We start from the raw sequence: 25,365 nt of genomic DNA, 5'->3' as shown, positions 1-25,365 counted from the left end.
CGAGGTGGTGTTCAATAAGATTGCAGTATGACAAGGCAACTGTGAGGAGATAGGGGCCACAGGTTTAGGGTTTGGCGATGTATCAGTCACTTCCATGGCCTACCCTGTAAACCAGTGGTGGAAGTGGCCATGGTCTTACAAAGCTCAAAAATACAGTATTTGCTGTATTCTTTCATTGATCCTATTAGCCAACTGGCTCAGTATAGGGCAGTATAGGGACAAGTCTGCGGCTCCACAACAGTTCACAATGGAAGTAGTTTTTCTTATGTTTACACCAGAGCTTCACCCATATTCATTCAACATGTGAAATTTGTACAACCATGTTGTTTACCCATTATGGCCAATATATCTGCTATGACTTTGCAGTTTTTTATTACAGCAGAATGGAATATGAACTGAAATGAGTTGAGTGACGCAGTGACATTTCTTGTCTTCTTGCATGATGTGAGGAACCTGCTCCACATCCATATTCTGTCTATTATACGCGCCTTTCCTTAAAGTGCTGTTTCCAGGGATGGATCCTCTTCATTTTCCAACTGGATTATTGTTTGTTCATTTTGTTTGGATACAAAGACTTCATCAATAGGACTTAAACTGGAGCAGACAGATCCTTCAGTTATATAAATATTAAAAAAAAGAAAGAAAAGAAACATTATTTGGCAACAACTTTAATGGTCACTCATTAAAAAACACAACAATATAGCAAAATAAATATGCCATACAAATACAGAACATAACTATATTTTAGGTATTTTCACTCTGTTGTGGGACAGTGTATGCTGAAAACAGAAAAGTACCATATGCTATAGCAGCTCAATAAAAAAGTTTCTAAACACAATTTGACATAATTTAGGGCCCTATTCCATGAAACGTTAATCGGCCGAATCAGGCTTGTATGGCTCTGTGTAATAAAGACAACAATTAGCCAAAGAGCCAACCATCAGTTGAGTGTTGTCTTTTGGCAAGTTAAAAAATCATCAGCCACCGACTGCGCATCACTACATATAATAGGCAGTGCGGCTGACGGCTGATGATTGTGTATATATAGAGTTTTTACTTACTAGTCCAGATTCCCCCAGTCTGATTTCTGTGACTCTCCTCTCACCGAACCTGTCTCATAAAGAACAGTCCGCTCAACCAATCACTGGCCGCGGCATTGTCTCGTCTTAGCCATTGATTGGTTGAGTGGCCTGTGACTTTAGAGACCAGACCAAAAGTGTGCTGCAGCGGCTGTGGCTATGTACAGGAATAAGAACATATAAATGTGCAATCTCACCAGACCAGCTTGTATGATGTACAACTGCAGCATAGGCCACCTAGGTTAATTAACAGAACACCTATTCCAGGCAGGGGAAAGGGACTGCTGACCTTAGTAAACCCTATAAAGGTGTATGGGAACCTACCCCTACTCATACAGGGTATGTCAGGGCACTCATGTAGGCCAAAGAAACTCATACCAATTGACTAGGCAGCCCTCATTGCACAGCTAGGCTGAACAAACTATCGCTGTATTGTTTGTGCAGCCATATCAGGAGATATGAGACCAATATCAATAAATTTTAAAGCCCACACACAAGATGCGATCAGCTGAGGATTGGGCATTTTTCTACTCCTCGGCTGATTGTTAACACTTTAATGGACGGATTATCGGCCGAAGGAGCATTTCTAACACCACTTCTGGCCAATAATCAGCCCATGTCAGAGGGCCTTTAGGCAGGCCATACAACGAGGCATGGAGAAGGCAGGTAGACGGTGACTGCAGCTTCTATGTGGCTAGAGGTGACGCAACCATTGTGTGGAGATGGGCCACCATAACAATGGGTTATCCATGTGCCTATAGCTCTGTAATATCTGAGAATATTCCTAAATTAAATTTTACACATTGTAAAGGCTTAAAGTGTTACTATCAAGTAAACTAATTTTTGACAAATCGTCAGACATGTCAAAATGTAAAGATTGCACAGTAGGGTGAAGCGTGTGGTGGCTGCCATTCACTCTTTGTCTGTCAGTCAGATTCAACTGATTTACTGCAATATAGTCCATGGAGTCAGATCTGGCTGCAGGCTAGGTAGTGAAGCACAGCTGGTAGATGCTTCACCCAGTTATATCTTGTGGTCGCAGCAGGCGTTTTAAATAACCATGGTAACTCATAACTAGATCAAACACATCAAAGGGCTATGGTCATACAACCTTGTTTACTCCATATTTTGAACCATAAAACAGCTATTTTACAACTCCAAACCATCTTTTTAATTCCATTGAACTGGAAAACAGCTCTTTTTTTATATTACTTTTTAGCCATAATTTTTTGCAGCTGTAAAATTTTGTTCTTCTTGTTTTGTAAAATGAAGTGTAAACATAGCCCGGCAAAGAGTTATGCCACGTGACAAACCTTTTAACTGTGAGAGTCCATCATCTTCATTTGCACAGGTGACTTGATTGTGCCATTCAGTCCATTTAACTGTGTTAATTCTAGAAATAAAATAAAAAGATGCATATATAGATCACATATACCACAGTATCTATCTATCTATCTATCTATCTATCTATCTATCTATCTATCTATCTATCTATCCATCTGCAGAATAAATACGTGTAACAATTGCATTATTTCAATAACTCTTTGTGTTACCTTAAACATAATCTGACGTCATTTTCAGAGAATTTGCACTGTTCACCGAGCTTGAAGATATCTCTATAATAAAATCTTAATCTTTTTTCAAATCCCAATATAGTTCTTGCTCTCTGGAAAAAAGAACAAAAAATAAATAAAAAAAACCAGTGATTGGATAAAGGGAACCTGTCACCCCCCGGCCGCCCGACCCCCCGTTAGAGCCCTGGATACTTACCCCATCTCGCCAAGTCCCGCTCCTGGAGCCGATCCCGGAGCCGATATCCCTGTCGGAAGCTGGGACCGGCTCCAGGAACGGGACTTGGCGAGATGGGGTAAGTATCCGGGGCTCTAGCGGGGGTCGGGAGGCCTTCATCCCAGCACGGGGGGTGACTGGTTCCCTTTAATAACATCTTGCTTTAACCCAAAATGTTTTGCTACTTCCTCTCCAGAAAAACTAATTTTCTAAAGCTCAGATGGGACAGGGGCCATAGTTCTCCCTTTGCACGATATTCTCCTGCCTACAGAGATGAGGCAAAGCTACTGTATAGTGGATTTGGATCAGATGTGTTAATGCATGAACTCCAATGGGCGTCCACATACTTTTTGTCATATATTGTACCTTAAATCAAGATTTTATTTGATTATGCATAGTATTTCCTGTTGGTAAAAAAAAAAAGTAAAGGCTCTTAAAGTGAATGTACCAGAAGGTACATCGCTTTAAGATTTTAACATCAATGGACCAATGCTGGTACAGGGATGCCAGTGCCGCAATCCTTTTTTTCAACCGCTGCACAATTCCCTTGCATGGCCCTGGTCTATTCCCAGTCACCAGCCAGCCCTTAGGCACTGGCGGCGGGCCAGTCTGCCCCCAGTGGGAGGAAACCCCCGCCCTTCTGTGACATTGCTCAGTTAGAATCAATAAAGCTGCATCACAGAGGCTGCCATGTTCTAACCTTGCAGTTGCCATGGTTGCAATGTGGACATTGTTTTGTGCAGAAAAAAGAAGTGATCTTTAATAAATAATAAATATTCCGTCCTTTTATAATCAATTTACACCAGAGGTCTGTTGCAGGTACTGGCTTGCTTAGCAGCCACACTATATACAGCCATACTATATACCCACCTGAAGCTTCCAGATGTTTTCACTTTCCTTAGAAATTTTTTCCACAGTTTCACCCATTAATGCAATTAACATATTAAGGAGAAGCACAAATGTTAATATGACATAAACTATCAGAAGAAGCAGATGCAGGGTGGAATATCTGGAATTTTTCTGCATCTCCAGGTCTCCTAATCCTATGGTGAGTTTAAAGAGTTCCACAATAGATGATCTGAAGCTGTTATAAGGACTGCACTCATCTCCTTCAGAACAACGTTCAAATAATGAAGCGATAGCTGTAAAATGAAAACAAAAAACATTATTTTTGATTTAAAAAAAATTTGTTACAAACTTAAACACCCCGATTTACAAACATGTTTCCGTCATCAAGTTGGAGGGTTTTTTTTACCAGTTTTTCCTGTCGGTTTCTTATTATTATATTTACTGTCATCGTGTGCCTCAAAAATCTCTATAAGCATCATATGCTTTGGACCTGTGTCCCTCGTCCGACATACCTGACGGTGGAGGTGTGGTGATTTTCTCTTAATGCTTGATCCCTGGAGGATCCTCGGGAGCGGCTACCATCTCTATTTCAAAACACTGTGTGGAGTGTTGTGCCTCATCCTTTGCACAACCTTTCCAGCCTCCTTAATGGTCTCTACGCTATGGAGCATTGTCCTTCTTTCTGTATCTGGGTTTTAGTTTTGTGATGTAAAAAAAACTACCAAATTTACTAAGGGCAATCAGACACACTAATAAATATGATGGTTTGGGAAACTAAAACCCTGAGATGTAGGGTTCTTAAAAACCAGTCTTTGCCACAATGATTCTATTTGTTATTACCACAACAATAAAGTATCTACATGACCCATAAAGAAAGCAAATAATAGTGCAGGTGGACACTGTGGAGGATAGACCTATAGAAAAAATGATACCCTCCTCCACCTTCTGGTGACTTTTTAGTCTTATCTGTGGCAAATCACCACTCATCTTATCCATCCACTCTCTATTATTATTTCAACAATTTGGGAAAACTGTAAAAATAAAAACAAACCTGTAGGGGTATGCCCAAGCAGGACAGAACATCTGCTGCAAATTACTGAATACCTCAGACTGAACCAGCTACAACTTACATCCGTTTTTGGAACTCGTTTGGGTGCAGGAGCCCCCCCCCCCCCCTTTAAAGCCCTGCTCACTTTACTAAGCCTTAGTATTAAACTAAAACTAACAGCAGGTTAGAAGAATCCAACCTGCTGTTATGTTCCCATAGGGCCTGTGATGCTGTGGAAGCTGAGGAAGAAGTTAATTATCCTGCAGTCCTTATTAATATGTTCATTGTTTAGTTTGATGCACTGGGGATGGTACAATACCATTGATCTATCCACCTCTCTTAATGGTGGATCTGCTCATCTCTGCAGAACACCAGAATATTCATGAAGAATGGTGGGTAGGTGCGTGGATGAGTGCACCAAGGACTGTAGTCCCGCCTCCAGTGCACTACCTTCCTCCTCAGCATTATGGAGAAAATAGCCAGCAAAGCTCTGCAAACAAATACAAACTAATTACTTCTTCCTCAGCATCTCCTTCCCTATGGGAATATAACTGCAGGTTACATTCTTCTAACTTGCTGCTAATTTACCTTTAAGTGCTAAAAAGTTGCACATATTTGCCCAAAGTGGGTCTTGGGTAAAAAAAAAAATGGATTTTTTTGTGCCAGGTAATAAATTTACCCAAAATGCTAAAATAGTTTCAATCAAGACCTATTATTGTAAAATGCTGCATTACTACTTTAAATGTGTTGCAGCAATAAATAAAATTATTTGTTAAAGAAGTATACATGTCTGAATATGAACATGGAACGTGTGAATGAGCTTTTTGTGAATTTTTGGCCAAGGTTAATATTTTTAAACAATTTGACAAATTACTTAATACAAAATGTATGCATGATACAAAGCCGGTCCCTGTCTATTTATGTATAGAAAAGGCATGGAGCTGCTTACCTACACTAAATCCAAATAGGAAGAGAATATACACTAATAAAAACTTCAAGACATCATTCAAGATGACCTGGAAAACATAGATGTATTGGTTAGCACATTTAGGCTATGTTCCCGCAACAAGATTTTGCTGTCTTTCCGGAGGGCTGTCAAAAAGTAAGCCACAAATAATAATAATCTGGTTTCTTATTAGCAGCTGTCATTTCCTATAGATGTCCGTCTTATAGTTCTAAAAGATAATAAAGTACTGGCCTTTGATGGGTCCCATATATTACCAGGTTCCCAATTCAAATGATTTTTGAATCTGAAATGTGTCTAAAGGCCCTATTACACCAGGCCAGTATCGGCGGAATTTGGCCGATTGTCATCCGTTTCGGCCGATAATCACTTGGTGTAATAGGTAGTGTTAAAAGGCAATAATTAGCCGACATGCACGATGTCAGCTGATCCTTGTCTTTCAAGACGTTAAAAGAAAACGATGCCGATCGTAATAAGTGAAAATTTGGCAACACATCTATGACTCTGTTTACATTGCAGGTTGCTGCTAGTGGCTTAAGTACAGACGAAAAACAAAAAGTGCAGCAGCAACCTACAGGTTGCCTCTCCTAGAGTAGGGTAGGGACCATGTCTCTGAGGACACCTTAATGTTGGTGACATGGTACACTCTGTTTGATCAAATAGTTTGCTAAGATCCTCAATTTTTAATATCGACAGAGCAGGAATTTACCGTGTGTATGCTGGGAGGAGTATATAAGGTAAGCCCTTGCACCTGTAGGTTGCTGCTGCACTTTTTGTTTTTTTGATCGTAACAAGTGCGGCAGCGGACTCCTGACAGGTTGATGCTCGCTTGCTCCTTTAATATCAGCCTGTGTAATAGGGCCTTAAGACTTTGAAAGCTCAGTGTGTGTGTTGCTTCCAAGGTAAAATCCTATTGTCTAGACATTTCTTAAAGGGAATCTAACATCAGATTTGGCTCCCACAAACAACTAGGATGGATTAAAGTGACTCTGTACTCACAATTTGCCCACCCCAAACCGCTTGTAGCTTTGTATAGTTGCTTTTAATCCAAGATCTATCTTGGGGTTCGTTTGGCAGGTGAAGCAGTTATTGTCCTAAAAAAGAACTTTCAAACTTGCAGCGCTGTATCAAATTAACGTGGCTAGAGTGTCTGTGCATTAGGCTTGCACAACCTCTCTGTCCCTCTTCCTCCCCCTCTTCATCATTAGAAATGCTCTAGGCAGGTTTTGTACTAATTATCACCTGTGTGAACACTGCACATGAGTTGGATCATTAAGGCACCTGTCCAGTGTTCAGACAATTGAAGAATAGGAGAAATTCTGCCAGAGCCATTCCTAATGATGAGGAGGGTGGAGAGGAGGGATGGAGAGGCAGTGCAAGCTTAGGGCATAGACACACTAGGCCATGCCAATTTGACACAAGGCTGCAAGATTAAAAGTTGTTTTTTAGGACAATAACTGCATCACCTGCCAAATGTTAGTTAGTTCATTAGCCTGAAATTTAGATTTGGCAGTTACGTTGCAGCTAAGGGGCCGACTCAGTCTTCTTCATTAGGCGTGGCTATAGCAGAGGATGGAAAGAAGTGGGCAGGCATAGTGGTGCACCAAGGGTTAGGCAACGCCCTCAATGCACCTAACAGGTAATTTGCACATTGGTTAAAAGTGCTTATACTGGACAGCAGAGAGGTAATAAAGGTATAATTCCTAATTCAGTAAGGTGTCCTATTGAGCTATCGTAGAGGTTTGTAGACATTAAACCTGGTCCCTTTAAGATAGCTCATATAAAGCTCTTTGTATAGGCAGATCAGGGCAGTGATGCTGAGCTCAATAATGTCCTAGATAACCCCTCTAGTCCTAGATAACCCCTTTTAACACTGGCCCTGGGATCACTAATCCAAACTAATGGATCCAGGTTTTTGCTGCTCAACAGTACAGAACAAGGTTCTGTGTGAGATGCCATATGAACAGCCTTAGAGGGAAGTCTTCTTCCTTCAAGAGTAAGGCTATTTTACCTATTCTACAAAGGAGCATTGAAGCCTTACAAGATCTTGCAGAGATTAACCAGAAGGCAGACCATTCAACCCAATATATCCTATTATTTCCTATATGAAGATATGGGGGGGAATTTATTAGGACTGTCGTACCTGTAAATAAACGTATATTTACCTTCTGAATCATAACACTGTAGATTCCCAGGGACTGAAATCCTCTTGTGTAGAATAGCATGTTTGTCCATCCAAGTGCCACAGAGATGACAATAAAGGTCAGATATGCTTGTACTCCTGATATATAAGTTAATGTTGACAGGATAACCAGGACACCTTGTATAAAACTGGCAAATACATATACACATTTTAAATGAGTGCACTGTTTCAGTAGCTCACTCATACCTGTATACAGCACCTTCAAAAACATTTATACCCTTTGAGCGTTTCCCCATTTATTCAGGTTACTCTCACAAACTTAAAGGTGTACTGTGTCAGGGCCAGATGATACAGACATAACAAGACAGTGGGCCCTAGGTCTGAACCCACCCACTGTCCCTGCCTACTTGCCTCGATCGGTCCTAAGTGGCCATGGACAACCACGTAGACGTTCCCTACACTGATTACGTGTACACAGAACGAGATGGACGCACAAACATAAAAGAATAGTCAACAAGCCGGGTCAAAACCAAACAGGCAGCACAGTACAAAATCAGCAGGCAAAGGGATCGTCAAATAGTCGGGCAGAAGGTCAGATAACAAGTCGAGTCAAACAGAGGGATTAGGAGAAGGGTTCGCAGGGATAGACAGGGAAGCTGGGACCAGGAGTTAACCTAATAGCCAGCGATTACATGCTGGCTAGCACTTTACTATATACTGGATCAGGAGCTCGGACCAAAGGCTGATTGGTCCGGCCTCCTGAATCCAGCCACATTGCAGCTAATGCACTGCAGGCTGAGTGGCAGGGTAATCCGTCACTCAGCCTGAGTGTAATACCACTCAGCTGCTCGGCCGGGCGGCTGGGAGTGATGCGAGACCCACGGCTCCCTTGGTTGCTAAGGATGCTGTCGGGTCTCCGTGATGTCATCGGCTCCAGCAGCGCTGTGTCCTAGTGCCGTCAGCCGGAGAAGAAGGTGAAATACTGTGGTGAAATAAAATGCTTTTAAATCAACTGGTGTCAGATAGTTATACAGATTTGCGTTGTTCAGGCAAAACTAACTTGTCCACAGGATAGGGGACAAGTAAGAGATGGGGGGGTCCGACCTCCGGCTCTATTCATAACAAAGGAGCCGGGGGCCCAATACAGAGATCAAAGGTACAAATATGTATAACTTAATGGCCTCAGTTGATTAGATTTTTTTCACTGGAGTACCCCTTTAAATGTATTCCATTGCAAAGTAGCAAATAATTCTGAAGTGTAAAGAAAATAATTCATGGTTTTCAAAATAAAAATACTTTTTCATGGCCTGGTGTTTAGAAACATTCTGAGAAATGAATGTAGATATTTTAATGTAATAGTAAGACTTACAATAAAAAGTGATACCAAGCATCAGACACCACTGAGCGTAGGTCAGAAGGCTGTAGCTGAATGATTGCTATGCCCTAAAAAACAGATACAAAAACCTACTCAGTAGAAGTAAAACAGTACAATAGTTCTTCAGACATCTGTGCCTTTTAAATGAGGTTCTGTTCACATCACCACTTATAAATATGTTGCAAAAAAAAAAATAAAAAATTCTGGCAATAACTGCATTACAAAACCGTAGCGAATGGTGGATAAAACACAAGCGAAACACATCTGAGGTCTGAGTAACCCCAACCTGGGTAACATATGTTTAGGTTGTGTGCTCTGCTGACCATAAAAGATGCCATCGGCCGAGGATCGGGTGTTTTCTGCGTCATCCTCATTGGTGGCCTGTGGTCTACAGCAATATATAGTAGGGCAGGGAGCTAATGATTCCTTTTCCAACATAGTATTTAACTGCATCTGTATCCAGAGGACACATATCTTGTTAAAAGGGGTGCAACCAGATGGTTTCCTCTAGAGATGAGCTAGGCAGACGGTAATTAGTTTCGCGAGCTGTACGAATTTTGTGTTAAATTAGTTAATATTCGCAAATTATCTTAATTATCTTAACAAATTTCAATAAAACAGCCAAACTATATTAGATACAGTACTGGGACTATTACAGTATGAAAGTACACATTTGTTAACATATGTTCTTGTGTAAAAAATTGGAAAATCACAATTAAAATAAAATCAGCCATTGGAGTGGAGTGCGAGCACTTATTATGTAAGGCGCACGCTCCTTTCACTGATATAAGTAAGTTGGTATAACTCAATAGGAGCTTATAGTGCCCATTGAGTGAATAATATGCACCCAGTTACTTTGTAAACTGGACACTTGGTTGGCAGCTACAACAAACAATCACCCACAATCAGCCCTCCCCTCCTATCCTCTCCTCTCTGTCCCTATATGGCTCTGTTAGCCTCTCCCTGCTCTGCTCTAACTGCCTGCTGCCATCCTGCTCTCTCCTCCACACACACAACTGGCCACCTCCGTAAACGAACCTCCTTATATACAGGGGGAAGGTGCTTACATCACAGAGGGGCCTGCAGCTGATTGGATGGCCGCTAGGGATTACGGGTAATCCCATTCTCCCGCCCAATAACACTGCAGACAGCATGTGCGGACGCCATTTTGTTTTTCTGAGAATATCCTTAACGAATTGGCGGAAATTTGCTTTAATTATCTCTAGTTTTCTCCATTTAACTCCTTTGTGCACAGTGAATAGGCTCAGGACCATCACCTCCTTTGTCCCTCGCTAGCTTCTCCTTTGGCTGCCCTTCAAAAGGCACCAGATCCATGAGAAAACTGAAAGCAAGAGGTGTTATAAATGGCAGCTGAATGGCAGTATAAATGGCAGCTGAATGATTGATAACATACTGTACCTCATGAATTATTAGGAATGCAGAGCACATCACAACAAACCCGTGGGCAAAAAGTTGAAAGAAACCACTTGTACTAGATAAGTTGAATATGATCAGACCCTGTGGTGAGAAAAAAACAGTTATTACGATTATGTGGTTAATTTTAATATTCCTTTAGGTTGTGTAGTTAGAAAAAAAAAGACATTTGAAATAAAAATCAATTGTGCAAATGGCAGAGAACGACAGCATCAAAACAGATATTTGAGCAGCTGGTCCTTTCACATCTGTGGTTATTAAACCCGCAATGCAACCTCTCTGGCTGCCATGGTAGATCTCCTATTACAGCCTACCATATATCACAGAAATAACAATTTACTGAAATATAAATATATAGCAGCATACTGTTTTACCAATCAAACCATCAGATGGACAATTCCTCTACTAAAATAGTGATAAAAAAAAATCCAATAAAAAATTTAAGGAGCTGTGTTAAAGAGTCACTGTCGTATTTTTTTTTTTTTTTTTGCAGAAATCAATATTCCAGGCGATTTTAAGAAACTTTGTAATTGGGTTTATTAGCCAAATCTGCCATTATCTGCATGTAAAAAGCCTTTTCCCAGGTCCCCCCCTCCTTCCTCTTTTTCATCCACTCTGAAAAATCTGAAAATTGTGACTTGTTGCAGGAGTCGTACCCTGTCTGCTCTAGGGAGAGGGGAGGGGGGAGGAGGAAGGAGGGAGTTAGCCGGCAGCAGAAAGCAGATGACAGAGGATTACAGGCACAGAGCTGGGTGACAGCTGTAATCCGAGCTCAGACAGGTCACTGGTGACTGTCACAGGAGATATCCCGTGAGGGATTTGTAGATTAACTCTTTGTTGTCCTGTTTTGGTCTTTTCTTTAGCTCTCTCCATAGGAGAACAATGAAGACAGGGGGGAGAGCTTCAAACTGCTTTTTCATGATAAAAATGCATTTTTCGGATAATAAACCCAATTACAAAGTTTCTTAAAATCGCCTCGACTATTGATTTCTGCAAAAAACAAATTCACGACAGTGACACTTTAAGTAAAAAAAAAAATCCCTATTTTTTTTTTTTTTTAGATCTGGGTGCCCTCATTCCAATAGTGTTTTAATTGCTTGCTATACAATCATTTTCCTTAGATATTTGGTTTTTACTATTTGGTTAGTTATACTTTTCCTTGAATTGGCAGATGGGTGGGAACTTATTTACCCTCTGACCCTCAGTGTAAAAATAAAAGGTAATTTTACTGTATGGTCAACACTGAAGAAGAAATTAGTGGCATCAGGGCGGGAAAAAACAAGCCCCTGTGTGGCTCTGTTGAAGGAAAGATAAAGGAGTTATGGTTCGTATGAGACTTAGGGCCCTATTCCACCGGACAATTATGGTTCAGATTATTGTTAAATCGTTCGAATCTTAATGATAATCGTTTGAATAGCAGTTAACGTCTAACGACCGAACGAGATTGTTGATCGTTTAAGACCTGGACCTATTTTTATCGTTGCTCGTTCGCAAATCGTTTGCATTGAATAAGAAGTCGTTCGGTCGTTCGCAGTATTGACGAACGCAATATCGACGACAAGACGACCGCAAGAACGATCATAAGTGCCGATTATCATTCCATGTAAATGGGCGAACGATTTCAGGTCTTTTGTAATAGCGGTTGTTTGGATCGTTTATTGTTAACGATTATGCGAATGATAATCGTCCGGTGGAATAGGGCCCTAAGAGGAAGAAGCAAAACACAAAAAGTAAAGGAGTTATCTAGAATTTGAAAAAACACAGTTTTTTTTCTTACAAAAGCAGTGCCACCTCTGTCCTCAAGTTGTATGCGATATTACAATTCAGCTCTATTCACTCTAATGGAACTGAGCTGCAAACCTCTCCCAAACTGAGAGCTGTTGTTTCTGGAGGAAAGCAGCCATGCATTTTATAGTACAGAATATGTTACATATAACTTGTCCCACAAAAAACAAGCCTTGTACAGCATTGTCAAAAGAAAGATGATAAAAAGTTATGGTTTTTCGAAGGTGGAATTGGAAAAATTGCCCATTGCCGAAAACTGCTCTGCCAGGGGGAAGTAATAAAAGATTATAGTAGTAGCTTCCTCCAGAGATAACATATATCATTCTGTGCTTGCAGAACGTAAAACAATGTTTTTATTCTCCAGTGCAGTGTGTCAGAGACGTGTTCCTAGGCCCTTGACATGCGGAAGGCTGTAATGTCCCTATACTCCCCCTCCCATCCCTATCCCTGCTTTTAATCTCTTTCCTCCATTGTGCATGCAAATTATACGCAGGTGTGAGATTTGGAAGTGGGCCTAATACCCCTATAAACCTCATAAACTCGCTCCAACAACCGCTCGTTAACGATCACTAAACGATTTTTTTTAGCGAACGATAACACATAACGTGAACGATATATGTAGTGTAACGATTATTTTGCGGTCGTTACATGGTCGTTTAAAACGTTCGCCGGGGTGATCATGACCATACGACACACCTACTTTTTTTAAACCTTTTTACGAACGACTGAAAGATTTCTAATTTTACGAACCGATTAGCGAATTATCTTTCAAAGACCAACGACTTTTTTTTCGACATTCTGAAAAAAATTTTGAGCGACAGTATAACGATTTCGCCTTTGTCGTTCGCTCGTTTACACCAATTCCACGAAGCGATTATCGTCAACGAGCGGTTGTTGGAGCGAGTTTATGAACGATAATCGTTCTGTGGAATAGGGCCTTAAGCTTCCAGCAGTAAATCATCAGGGATACGGATGGGAGGGGGAGAGACAAAGCATCATGTCAGGAACACACCTATGTTTTGAATGTGGTTTGCAGATGACAGATTCCCTTTAAAATGTCTCCTACTATGTATACATAGCACAATTGCAAAGGCATTTATTTTATGTATGCACTCTTAATTGAAGGAGAACAGTACCTCTTTTCCTTGTGGTCGATAATACAGAACAGTGAAAATAATATTAAAAGCCAAGAAAAAAAGAAAGGACATTAAAAACATGTATCTTGCAAACTTGTTCCACTTCATCTGAAGAAGAGTATGCAGAGGCTCTAAAGCCAACAGCTCATGGCGATTCTAGGGGGGAAAAAAATAATACATGTCTTAATATTAAATTTTTCAATACATACAGATTATCGGTTCAATTGTGACTGCTCCAGTTATGTTAAAAGTGTATATACCCATCTGAGATACTTATAACATATCCACATATCTTCAGAGTGTGGGCTCCCCAGTCTCCTCCTGCCTGTGGTCGGGAAGCCGAAAACAGCTGATTCCAGCAAGTTACAGAATTTGCAAAACTCCTGCTGACTTTAATGGGAGTTGCGCCAATGACGTAGCCCAGCGTTTATATAATGCTCAGTGTTTTGATCCACCCTTAATGGGGGAATTCCAGTATCAAAAAAAATAAAGTGTTGCTGGGGATAAGGTAAAATCAAGTAAGGAGTTTGGCCAATTCTATTTCTCTTCCAATATACCTTCTTGACTATAACTCGGATAAATCGGTATGAAAAGTCATTAATACGATCATATACTGGTCCCTGCGAGCGTTCGAAAGACGAGCGAGTGAATAACAATGATTTTGAGTTCAGCTGAAAAGATGGGATCGATGACATATGAACTAATTTTCGTTTGTCTTTTAATTGTTGCCCCGTTTACACCAGAAGATTATTGCTTAATTTCAAATGATTTAAAAATTTATTGCACGATAATTGGCCCATGTAAAAGGTCCTCTAAAATTGGCTAAATTCCTGGCTGGAGTGTACAGCTGAAATATAAAAAATTATAGAATATAGAAATCCATTACAGAACGTAGACTAGGCCGGAAGTTAGGTTAATAAAAAACTGGGAGTATGCATCAGAAGCAGGAGGAAAGCATGAAAGAAAGGTAGGGAAATAATTGTACTAACATTTGCTCATTTATTAGACAGTTAAAATAGGTTTCATAATTGGAAAAACCCGTCTAAGGGGTTATCGGGTGCAAGAAAACTTTTGATATTAATAAAGAGCCTATGCCTACCCCACGTCTCTCCCCCGATTCCTCCGCTGAATGATCCAACTGGACCAGTAGAGTCAGTGACAGCAAGCCCAGCCAAATCACTGGTCACAAGGTTGTCCTGTCTGAGGTAGTCATTGGCTGCACGGTCTGTCACTGAGCAGGGAACCCAAAGAAGCAAGCGGGAGCGTGTCGGGAAAGAGTAGACAGGTAAGCATGGTGTCCTTATTGTTTTTAAAGTCTTGGAAGCTAAGTACTTAACTTTTACAAGGCTATTATTTTATATATTCTTGAACAGATTGAAAATCTGCTGTGAAAATGGAGTGCCATAGAGTTTTTTTTAGAAACCAGTAACACAGTTGATTCCACTGCAAATTTTGCAGGGTAAAATCTTCTGCGGTACGTATGAAGAATTCTCAGCAGGAAATGCAGTGCCAGATAGCAGAACAGGTAGAAGCTTTTCTGCTCTCTAGAATAACTTCTTCAAAGACAATACTGACACTTACTTCAATGCGTGTATTGTAGACCACCATTTCAAGTAATGAGTTCTCTGAAGAAGTATCCACATCTTTCAAGTCATACATTGAAGAAGAGACAGGTCCATAAGCCCAGTCTGTGAACTTTCTAGACAAAATTTTGTTTTCTTCATCTCTTACTTCTCTACAAAGAATATATTTAAGTATCTGGAAAAAAAAAACAGAAATGGGGGAGGTGAACCTTAAAAATGGAGGCACTTGTGGGAGATTTTCTTTGTAGTTTCCTTTCTTAGTGATATCAGACAGTAATCCTTACCTCCAGTTTACCCGTCTTGGCCGCTAGCTGCATCGGTGTGAGGCCTTCGTTGTTTGGAATATTTTCTAAAAACTTGTTCTTACAGGAGCGTATGATCCTATCATACATATTTATTATGAAGGTGTTGTGGGGTTTTGCATTCTCTGTTACAGTAACAAGAGCGTGGAGCACAGTGTTCCCAAAAGAGTCCTGGATGCAGACATTGGTGTCGCTATTCTTCATCAGCAGTTCAACCACTCCTGGCTGGTTGGTGCATGCAGCAAGAGCTAAAGGAGTTTCGCCTAAAATATCAGAAATGCTGTTATTCTGAAGAGCTATTGTCCCTATTCATTTAAAGAGTTGTAATACAAACTAGTAAAAAAAAAAACAAAACAAAAAAAAAAAAACAAACACATAGGAAGGCATAGTAAAACAGATTGCAGAAAGCTTATTGATTTAATACAATTGTCCCTATTTATGCTTCAGATTTCGAATGGGGGGGGGGCTGCTGCAGCTTAAAGCACTTGTTACACAGGTGAATAGCAGGAGCAAGCAAGCGCCAACCTGTCAGATCAGCGCTCGCTTACTCCTCGTTCCCAGCTCGCTGTCAGTGCATGTAATAGTGCAAGCAGCTAGCGGGTCAGAGCGGGGGGGGGGGGGGTACAGGGGATTGTGGGAGGGCCTCCATGATTGATGTTAGGAGATAGCGGTGGTCTGCTGCCGCCACTCCTATTACACAGAGCGACGGCCAGCATACCATTGTTATTGTTGAAAAGTCTTTCAACATGTTGACAGACAAGGATCAGTTGACATTGTGCATGTCGGCTGATCGTTGCCTTTTAACAGGTGCTATTACATCAAGCGATTATCAGCCCTAATGGCCAACAATTGCTTGGTGTCAGTGTCGGACTAGCCCAGCAGAGGACCGGTGGGCCCCCAGCTTTAGAGCTTGCAAAAACACTGACTGACATGTCATTTCTCACTGGTTCTTCATTGGTGGGCCCTCAGGATCATTTCCTCTGGCGGGCCCCAGATACCCCAGTCCGACACTGCTTGGTGTAATAGGGCCTTAAGGGAACTCTTTTCTGTAGCAGTGCTCTGACAAGAGCCTAATCTCTTTCACTGTTTACCAGGCACAACACTGTATAGTAAATTTTTTAGCAGCTTCTGGTGCTGTATAAAATACTGGCACTCCACGACGTTCCAGGTAGTCGTGCATAAAGTAGGTAAATATCAGAAGGAAAGAAGATCCTGGCACTCGTGTCTTGCTGCAATTGTGGTTTATTCCATGTGTTTTCTTTGATACATTAAATAAACCACAATTGCAGCAAGACACGAGTGTCGGGATCCTTGCTTTCGACAGACAAATACGAATAGCTCTCGGTCTAGTAGTATTCAGAACTATTTTATTAATAGTGACCACATAGTTCTTTACTTACCAAAATAAAATCCATCTTTTCTGCTCTTTGGGTTAAAGAACCGGCCATTTGCATGCACATTCACGTCAGCTCCTTCTTTAAGAAGATATTTAACTATTTCACTTTGCCGTCTTTCAATAGCGATGTGTAAAGCAGTTTGACCTAGATGGAAGGAATATAGAGAAATACATAAATGTGAATATGTGGCAATCCTTCCAAATACTGCATACCCTGAATGAGCAGGGGCTGGCTGGCAAATTTTAGCCCGGGGGGCAAGCACACAGCACTGGCCCATAAGTAGCAGGCTGGCGGCCCATCCTTTAAGGACCACTCTGGCCCTTACCTATAACATCTTCGTCATTTGTGACCAAATATCCTACTGTGCCCTGTGAAGGGATCAGAAGTCACTTTCCTGTATAAGTCTATGGGGCGGCTCAGCGATGACACGGAACGTACCCATAGACAGATGCTAGGAATGCTGGGTGACCTCTATCATACTGAGTATATGATGCTGGAAAGCTGGTTGACCTTCATCAAACTGAGTATAAGATGCTGTGAAAGCTGGGTGATCTCCATCATACTGAGTATAAGATGCTGGAAAGCTGGGTGACCTCCATCCTACTGACTATAAGATGCTGGGAAAGCTGGGTGACCTCCATCATACTGAGTATAGGATGGTGAGAAAGCTGGGTGACCTCCATCCTACTGACTATAAGATGCTGAGAAAGCTGGGTGACCTCCATCATACTGAGTATAAGATGGTGGAAAAGCTGGGTGACCTCCATTATACTGACTACAAATACAAGATGCTGGGAAAGCTGGGGTTTCTGTATTTTTTTTTACAATAGTTTATATCACTGCTGTGGTCCTGTGGGTATAGGCATTCTTCTTTTTAGAACACCCCCCTCGTGTGTGCACCCCCCATTAGTAAAAATAATAATAAACAAAACAACAAACACACATACTTATATGTATCCTCTATGTACTCCTGTATATATGTATCCTCTATGTACTCCTGTATATGTCTCCTCCTGTATATATGTCCCCTCTATGTACTGCTGTGTATGTCTACTCCTGTATATATGTATCCTCTATGTACTGCTGTATATGTCTACTCCTGTATATATGTATCCTCTATGTACTGCTGTGTATGTCTCCTCCTGTATATATGTATCCTCTATGTACTGCTGTATATATGTATCCTCTATGTACTGCTGTGTAGGTCTCCTCCTGTGTGTGCGTATATATATATATATATATATATATATATATATATATATATATATATTCACGAGGGAATATGCAATGCAGGAAAATTTGATCAGTGTAACTATATATATACACAGGAGGAGACCTACACAGCAGTACATAGAGGATGCATATATACAGCAGTACATAGAGGAGACATATATACAGCAGTACATAGAGGAGACATATATACAGCAGTACAGAGAAGACATATATACAGCAGTACATAGAGGATGCATATATACAGGAGTACATAGAGGATATATGATGTATCCTCTATGTCAGGGGTCCTCAACTGGCGGACCGCGGTCCGAACCCGGACCGCGGAGGCCAGCTGTCCGGACCCCTGGTCAGACCTCCTAACCGCCCCGGATCCGGTCAGTCCCGGGGTGGTTAGGAGGTCCCGCTCCCCACCGCACTGCCTCCCGCCCCATAGGCGTACTGTCCTTAGGTTGCGGTACGCCTGTGGGGCTGGAGGCAGTGTCGGTCCGGCCCCCGGCTGATACGCGGTCTGTAGGGATGTCCCGGGGATTCCCCAGCAGAGCGCGCACCACAGACCTCAGTGTACGCTGCCGGCCTGTCCTTCCCGGAAGTGCAGGACGGCGGCGTACGCTGAGGTCTGTGGTGCGCGCTCTGCTGGGGAATCCCCGGGACATCCCTACAGAGCGCGTATCAGCCGGGGGCCGGGCCGACGGGAAGAGAAGAAGACAGCCGCAGCGGGGAACGAGGTGCTAGGTGAGTTGTTTTTTGTTTTTTGTCTGGGGGCCATCTGTAAGGGGAGAGTGCACAGGGGGGCTATATACTACTGAGGGGGCTATATACTACTGAGGGGGCTATATACTACTGGGGGGAGCGCACAGGGGGCTATATACTACAGGGGAGACCTCACAGGGGGCTATATACTACTGAGGGGGCTATATACTACTGGGGGGAGCGCACAGGGGGCTATATACTACAGGGGGGACCTCACAGGGGGCTATATACTACTGAGGGGGCTATATACTACTGGGGGAGCGCACAGGGGGCTATATACTACAGGGGGGACCTCACGGGGCTATATACTACAGGGGGGACCTCACAGGGGGCTATATACTACAGGGGGACCTCACAGGGGGCTATATACTACAGGGGGAGAGCACAGGGGGGCTATATACTACTGGGGGAGAGTGCACAGGGGGGCTATATACTACTGGGGGGGAGCTCACGGGGGGCTATATACTACAGGGGGAGAGCACAGGGGGGCTATATACTACTGGGGGGACCTCACGGGGCTATATACTACAGGGGGGACCTCACAGGGGGCTATATACTACAGGGGGACCTCACAGGGGGCTATATACTACTGGAAAGAGCGCACAGGGGGCTATATACAGGGGGAGAGCACAGGGGGGCTATATACTACAGGGGAAGAGCGCACGGGGGGGGGGGCTATATACTACTGGGGGAGAGCGCACGGGGGCTATATACTACAGAGGAGAGCACAGGGGGGCTATATACTACTGGGGGAGAGTGCACAGGGGGGGCTATATACTACTGGGGGAGAGTGCACAGGGGGGCTATATACTACTGGGGGGAGCTCACGGGGGCTATATACTACTGGGGGACAGTGCACAGGAGGCTATATACTACAGGGGGAGAGCGCACAGGGGGGCTATATACTACTGGGGGAGCAACAGGGGGCTATATACTACTGGGGGAGAGCGCACAGGGGGGCTATATACTACAGGGGGAGCAACAGGGGGCTATATACTACTGGGGGAGAGCGCACAGGGGAGCTATACAATACTGGGGGAGCAACAGGGGGGCTATATACTACCAGGGCAGTCACCCCCTTTGTACCTAATATCAAAGGCCTGGTGAGAGAGAAAAAATGCCAGCAATTCTGTATGTAAATAGTTGAACGTTTGTGACAAAGTAACAAAACACGTTTCCTACTGATGTTCAGCTCGGACCTTCACCTGACAATAGACCCCGGTAAGTGGACCTTCACTAAAAGTTGTTGAGTACCCCTGCTCTATGTACTCCTGTATATATGTATCATCTATATACTTCTGTATATATGTCTCCTCTATGTACTACTGTATATACTGTATGTATCATCTATATACTTCTATATATATGTCTTCTCTATGTACTCCTGTATATATGCATACCCCCCAACTTTTGCTGGGGGGAAAGAGGGACATAGCCACGCCCATAACTGCGCTCTATGACCCCATAGCCACATCATCTATTACCATTATATAAGTAACAAATATTATCACCACTCCTTCACCACATAGTTACTTATACCACCATACCACTGGTGCCTCCATCTAGGTAGGGTGTAGTAGTGGAGGTATAGTGAATAAGGGGTGTAGTAGTACAGGTAAAGATGAGGGGTGAGGTAGTACAGGTATAGATATGGGGGGTATTAGTAATACAGATGAGGGGCATTAGTAGTAGTAGTAGTAGTACAGGTAAAGATGAGGGGTATGGTAGTACAGGTATAAATGAGGGGTGTATTAGTAGTACAGATGAGGGGGATTAGTAGTACAGGTACAGATGTGGGCTGTAGTAGTAGTACAGGTAAAGATGAGGGGTGTAGTAGTAATACGGGTATAGCTGAGGGGTCACTGGGGGAAACTGGGGCAGCTGGGGGTGACTGGGAGAGCTGTGGGTGTCTACGGTGCAAACTGGGGGAGCTGAGGGTGACTGGGAGTGCTGGGGGTGTATGGGGCAAACTGTGGGAGCTGGGGGTGACTGGGAGAGCTGGGGGTGTATGGGGCAAACTGGGGGAGCTGAGGGTGACTGGGAGAGCTGGGGGTGTATGGGGCAAACTGGGGGAGCTGGGGGTGACTGGGAGAGCTGGGGGTGTATGGGGCAAACTGGGGGAGCTGGGGGTGACTGGGAGAGCTGGGGGTGTATGGGGCAAACTGGGGGAGCTGAGGGTGACTGGGAGAGCTGGGGGTGTATGGGGCAAACTGGGGTTGACTGAAGGGGGACTGGGGACAGTTGGAGTTGACTGAAGGGGGACTGGGGCAGACTGGGGATGACGGAGGGGAAATGGGGAAGACTGGGGGTGACTGAGGGGGACTGGTGGTGACTGGGGGTGATTGAGGGGCACTAAGGCAGACTGGGGGTGACTCTAGGGGGACTGGGGCAGCTGGGGGTGATTGGGGCAGGAGTGCACATAGCCCTCCTCCTCTTCCTCTCACCCTGGCACACAAGTTCCCCTCCCGGCCACACGTGCAGGTCCCCGGTCTTTGAAGGAGGCCACATGGACTGTAGTGGTGATATCACCACTACAGTCTCTGCGGCCTGCTCCAGAGACCGGGGACCTGCACGTGTGGCCGGGAGGGGAGCAGGACGTGATATTTATAGCTCAGGCAGGTCAGTCGCAGCTCTGTTAGGCGGACTGCCCGACCGCCCTGCACCTCACCTCCGGCCCGACACTCCACGCACCGCCATAAGCCCGCCATGCACCTCACCTCCGCGCCGCCCGCTTGACCTGCACCTCTTGCCCGGCCGCCAACCCGACAATCCATGCTGCTCCGCCTGCAATGATTTTTTGTGAAAATTGAATTTAAGATTTTCACAAAAAATCTAATCGATTCTAACCTTCTGGGCGAATTAATTTGATTACTCACCCAGCCCTAATTCCTCTGTATGTCTCTTCTTGTATATATGTATCCTCCATGTACCCCTGTATATATGTCTCCTCCTGTATATTTGTATCCTCTATATACTCCTCTGTATGTATCCTCTATATACTCCTCTGTATGTCTCCTCCTGTATATATGTATCCTCCTGTGTAGGTCTCCTGTATATATGTATCCTCCTGTGTAGGTCTCCTGTGTGTAAGTATCCTATATGTCAGGGATAGGGAACCTTGGCTCTTCAGCTGTTGCAAAACTACAACTCCCATCATGCATGGACAGCCTATGGCTACCCAGGTATGATGGGAGTAGTAGTTTTGCAACAGCTGGAGAGCCTTGGTTCCCTTCCCCTGCCCTATGTCCTGCTGTGTAGATGTCCTGCTGTGTAGGTACCTGGCTTCCTGCAGACACCATCTTCTCGGTCTTCAGGCTCTTCTAGCCCAGACACAGGAGAACCAGCTGGGAGGAGAGAGCGGCCTCTGGTGGCCGGAGGAAGATACTGCGTACAGCAGTTTGCTTTTTACCATAAGCCTCATAGGCTTATAGAAAGCATAATGGCCATAAAGGGGGTGGGGCTTACCGTCATGGGGGCGGGACTTCAGCGGCCGCTTCCAGCACAGACCGGATCCACAGCACAGCCTGAGGTAAATATGACAGAAGAGGGCCGGGGCTGTAAGCAGGGGAGGCACTGAGGACTCCAGCCAGCTGTCAGCCGCCATGCGGCCCTGACAACTGGGGGAAGACCGGCCCGGGGGGCATGTGCCCCCCTGCCCCCCGGCCCAGCCCGCCCCTGTGAATGAGTATATCTATATGAAAGCTCTCACTGGCCAATAAAGCGTACATATATAAGCTAAACATCAAATCAAAGAAGGGGCTTGGTCTGGAAGCATTGGGGTGAATGGTGGTTGATGTCCAACACTACACCATTAAAAATGTAGTCCCTGTATCCTCTATTTAAAAGAAGAAGCAGTTGGCTGTGCATGCTGCTACTCATTCAAATTCTATGGGACTGATGGAGTTAGTCGTCAGGGCTGTGGAGTCGGAGTTGGAGCTAGTTTTGGCTGGAGTCGGAGTCGGAGCTAGCTTTCGCTGGAGTCGGAGTTGGAGTCGGAAAAAAAATGTACCGACTCCGACTCCAGTTTTAAAAAATCTTTAAAAAATGTAGAATTGAATTATAATATGAACTTTTCCAAGTTTTACTCATGAATATATATTATGAGCAACATTCTAACAGGACACTGGCCCTATTACATAAGGGGGTCATGGAAAAGTTGTCGGTCACTATTTGGCAGTTTGTTACTGAGCTAGAAGAGTCCATTGTGTGTGGGGGGAGATCTGTGCTGTTCTCTTCCTGGATGCTGGATGACTGTATATGAGCAGCAGTGTAATATGAAGATATCCTGTATAATATAGAGGAGGAGGACAAGACATAAGTAGTGTAGCTGTAACCTTGTCCTCAGTGTGGTGTTTTCTCTCTGGGAGAAGACTGTGCTTTTCTTCCGTGTTCTATGGCTGCAGCTGTGTGTGTGTGCTATGGCTGCAGTAGGCTGTGTGTGTGTGCTATGACTACAGCAGGCTGCGTGTGTGTGCTATGGCTGCAGCAGGCTGTGTGTATGTGTACTACGGCTGCAGCAAGCTGTGTGTGTGTGCACACTTTGGCTGCAGCAGGCTGTGTGTATGTGTGCTATGGCCGCAGCAGGCTGTGTGTGGTGCGCGCTATGGCTGCAGCAAGCTGTGTGTGTGCTATTGCTGCAGCAGGCTGTGTGTGTGTGTGCTATGGCTGCAGCAGGCTGTGTGTGTGTGTGTGCTATGGCTGCAGCAGGCTGTGTGTGTGTGCTATAGCTGCAGCAGGCTGTGTGGGTGTGTGTGTGTGTATGCTATGGCTGCAGCAGGCTGTGTGTGTGTGTGTGTGTGTGTGTGTGCTATTGCGTGCCCCCACAGTGACCTTCTATATCACTGTGTGACCCCTCTCTATATCACTATGTGTGACCCCTCTCTATATTACTATGTGTGACCCCTCTCTATATCACTATTTATGACCCCTCTCTATATCACTATGGCTGACCTTTTATATTACAGGGATCTGGCATTGTTAGCAGTGTTTCTTTGTGTATGGTGAATATTTAGTTAGAAACATAGAAGACTGTCAGCAGGAAAAGACCACCTGCTCCATCTAGTCTAGTTGTGAGTAGTTCAGGACATGGAGGCTGGAGACTGGCTGCATCCACTGCACTCACAGGAGAAGCTGCTTTATATCCAATATTCCTTTATTCCCTCAGAAGTCGCCTCAGGATCATGTAGGACATTAGGGAGAAGATGCTGAGCTAGTGTGATAAATAACTCCCCTGGTATATGACTGGCCATTTATGAAGGAGCAGGAGTCGGAGTCGGGAGTCGGAGTCGGTCTTGATAAAATTCAGGAGTCGGAGTTGGAGTTGGTCCTGATAAAATTCAGGAGTCGGAGTCGGAGTTGGAGCTGCGGCTTACCGACTCCACAGCCCTGTTAGTCGTGCTCTTTACTTGGCTATCTTCTTCATTCCCTTAAACCCCTATTACATAGGACGATCAGCAGGAGCAAGCAAGCACCGACCTGTCATGTCAGCACTCGCTTGCTCCTCGTTCCCTACTCGCTGTCGGCACGTGTAAAAGCGAAGGGGGGGAGGGGCGGAGGACTGCCCGAGCGATCGTTAAATCATTATATACAGGTCATTCATTAGCTGCCACTTTATATAAGCAATAGTCTGTTTGTGGGGTCACTGGGTGGCAATTATAGGCACACTCCAGCAGGCAATGTACATACACATGGGCATATTCTGGCAGGCACTATTTATGGGAGTACACATTGCAGGATTTTTTTTTGTTTGTTTTTTGTTTCAAGGCACCAACTGGCATGCATTGTATACTGGGCACCCTCTTCAGCATTCTCTGACTGATGCACTTTGAAAAATTTAGAGACACATGAAAAGTTTTGAACAGTGAGGGTCTGGTTGTTTAGACTCTAACCGATGACTAGGATGAGCCAGGAGAAGTGCACGCTAGGCAAATTCTCTGTTATGCTCTGTGCATGTGACCAAGATAGACTTGTAATGTAAGTCTGTGAAAGTTTTTGGTGCCATGCACACAGAGAGCAGGGAGAGAAGCACTACCACTTGACCTCGACTGACAGCACACATTTGCATGTAAAAGTGCTGACAGTTATGAATTATGTATTAATGAAGTAGTCATGTTATTACATTTTAGGTATTCACATTCCCTTCTTTTTAGTTATTCCTACCACCATAAGCCAAAGACGGAGTGGGACCACACACACACAAATATATATATATATATATATATATATATATATATATATATATATATATACACAGACAATTTGTATAGGCAAATTCTTTTGCTATATTAATGGCTGTGTTAAAATCATTACACACTATGTATTGATTTTCGTTACCTTTATAATTCTCATCTGTATATGCAGCGTTGATAAATCTGTGCAGAAAACCATGTCTCCTGGTAAAGGATAGTAGGATCTGCACTATTTGTGGAGTCTTTCCATTTATGTTCAGCAATGCTTTCATCAAGCAGGTTTTGCCAGTGTCCTGTGATGTCAGTCTGTG

At 43.7% G+C, this 25,365-nt stretch overlaps 1 protein-coding gene across 1 annotated transcript; it reads right to left on the bottom strand.

Annotated features, from left to right (window-relative positions):
- LOC138767495 (transient receptor potential cation channel subfamily V member 3-like) lies at positions 1 to 25,365 on the bottom strand. Its single transcript, XM_069945019.1, has 13 exons — positions 25,200 to 25,365; positions 16,887 to 17,027; positions 15,469 to 15,749; positions 15,183 to 15,359; positions 13,602 to 13,757; positions 10,666 to 10,764; positions 9,241 to 9,314; positions 7,894 to 8,059; positions 5,714 to 5,780; positions 3,738 to 4,009; positions 2,633 to 2,745; positions 2,393 to 2,472; positions 1 to 610 (listed from the first exon to the last, which is right to left on the bottom strand). The coding sequence occupies exons 1-13, from the start codon at positions 25,324 to 25,326 to the stop codon at positions 495 to 497; spliced, it is 1,869 nt and encodes a 622-aa protein (XP_069801120.1). The 5' UTR covers positions 25,327 to 25,365; the 3' UTR covers positions 1 to 494.

This window comes from Dendropsophus ebraccatus, chromosome 11 (genome assembly GCF_027789765.1).
Source record: "Dendropsophus ebraccatus isolate aDenEbr1 chromosome 11, aDenEbr1.pat, whole genome shotgun sequence".
Classification (NCBI taxonomy): Eukaryota; Metazoa; Chordata; class Amphibia; order Anura; family Hylidae; genus Dendropsophus; species Dendropsophus ebraccatus.
This window is presented reverse-complemented; position numbering and strand designations above follow the sequence as displayed.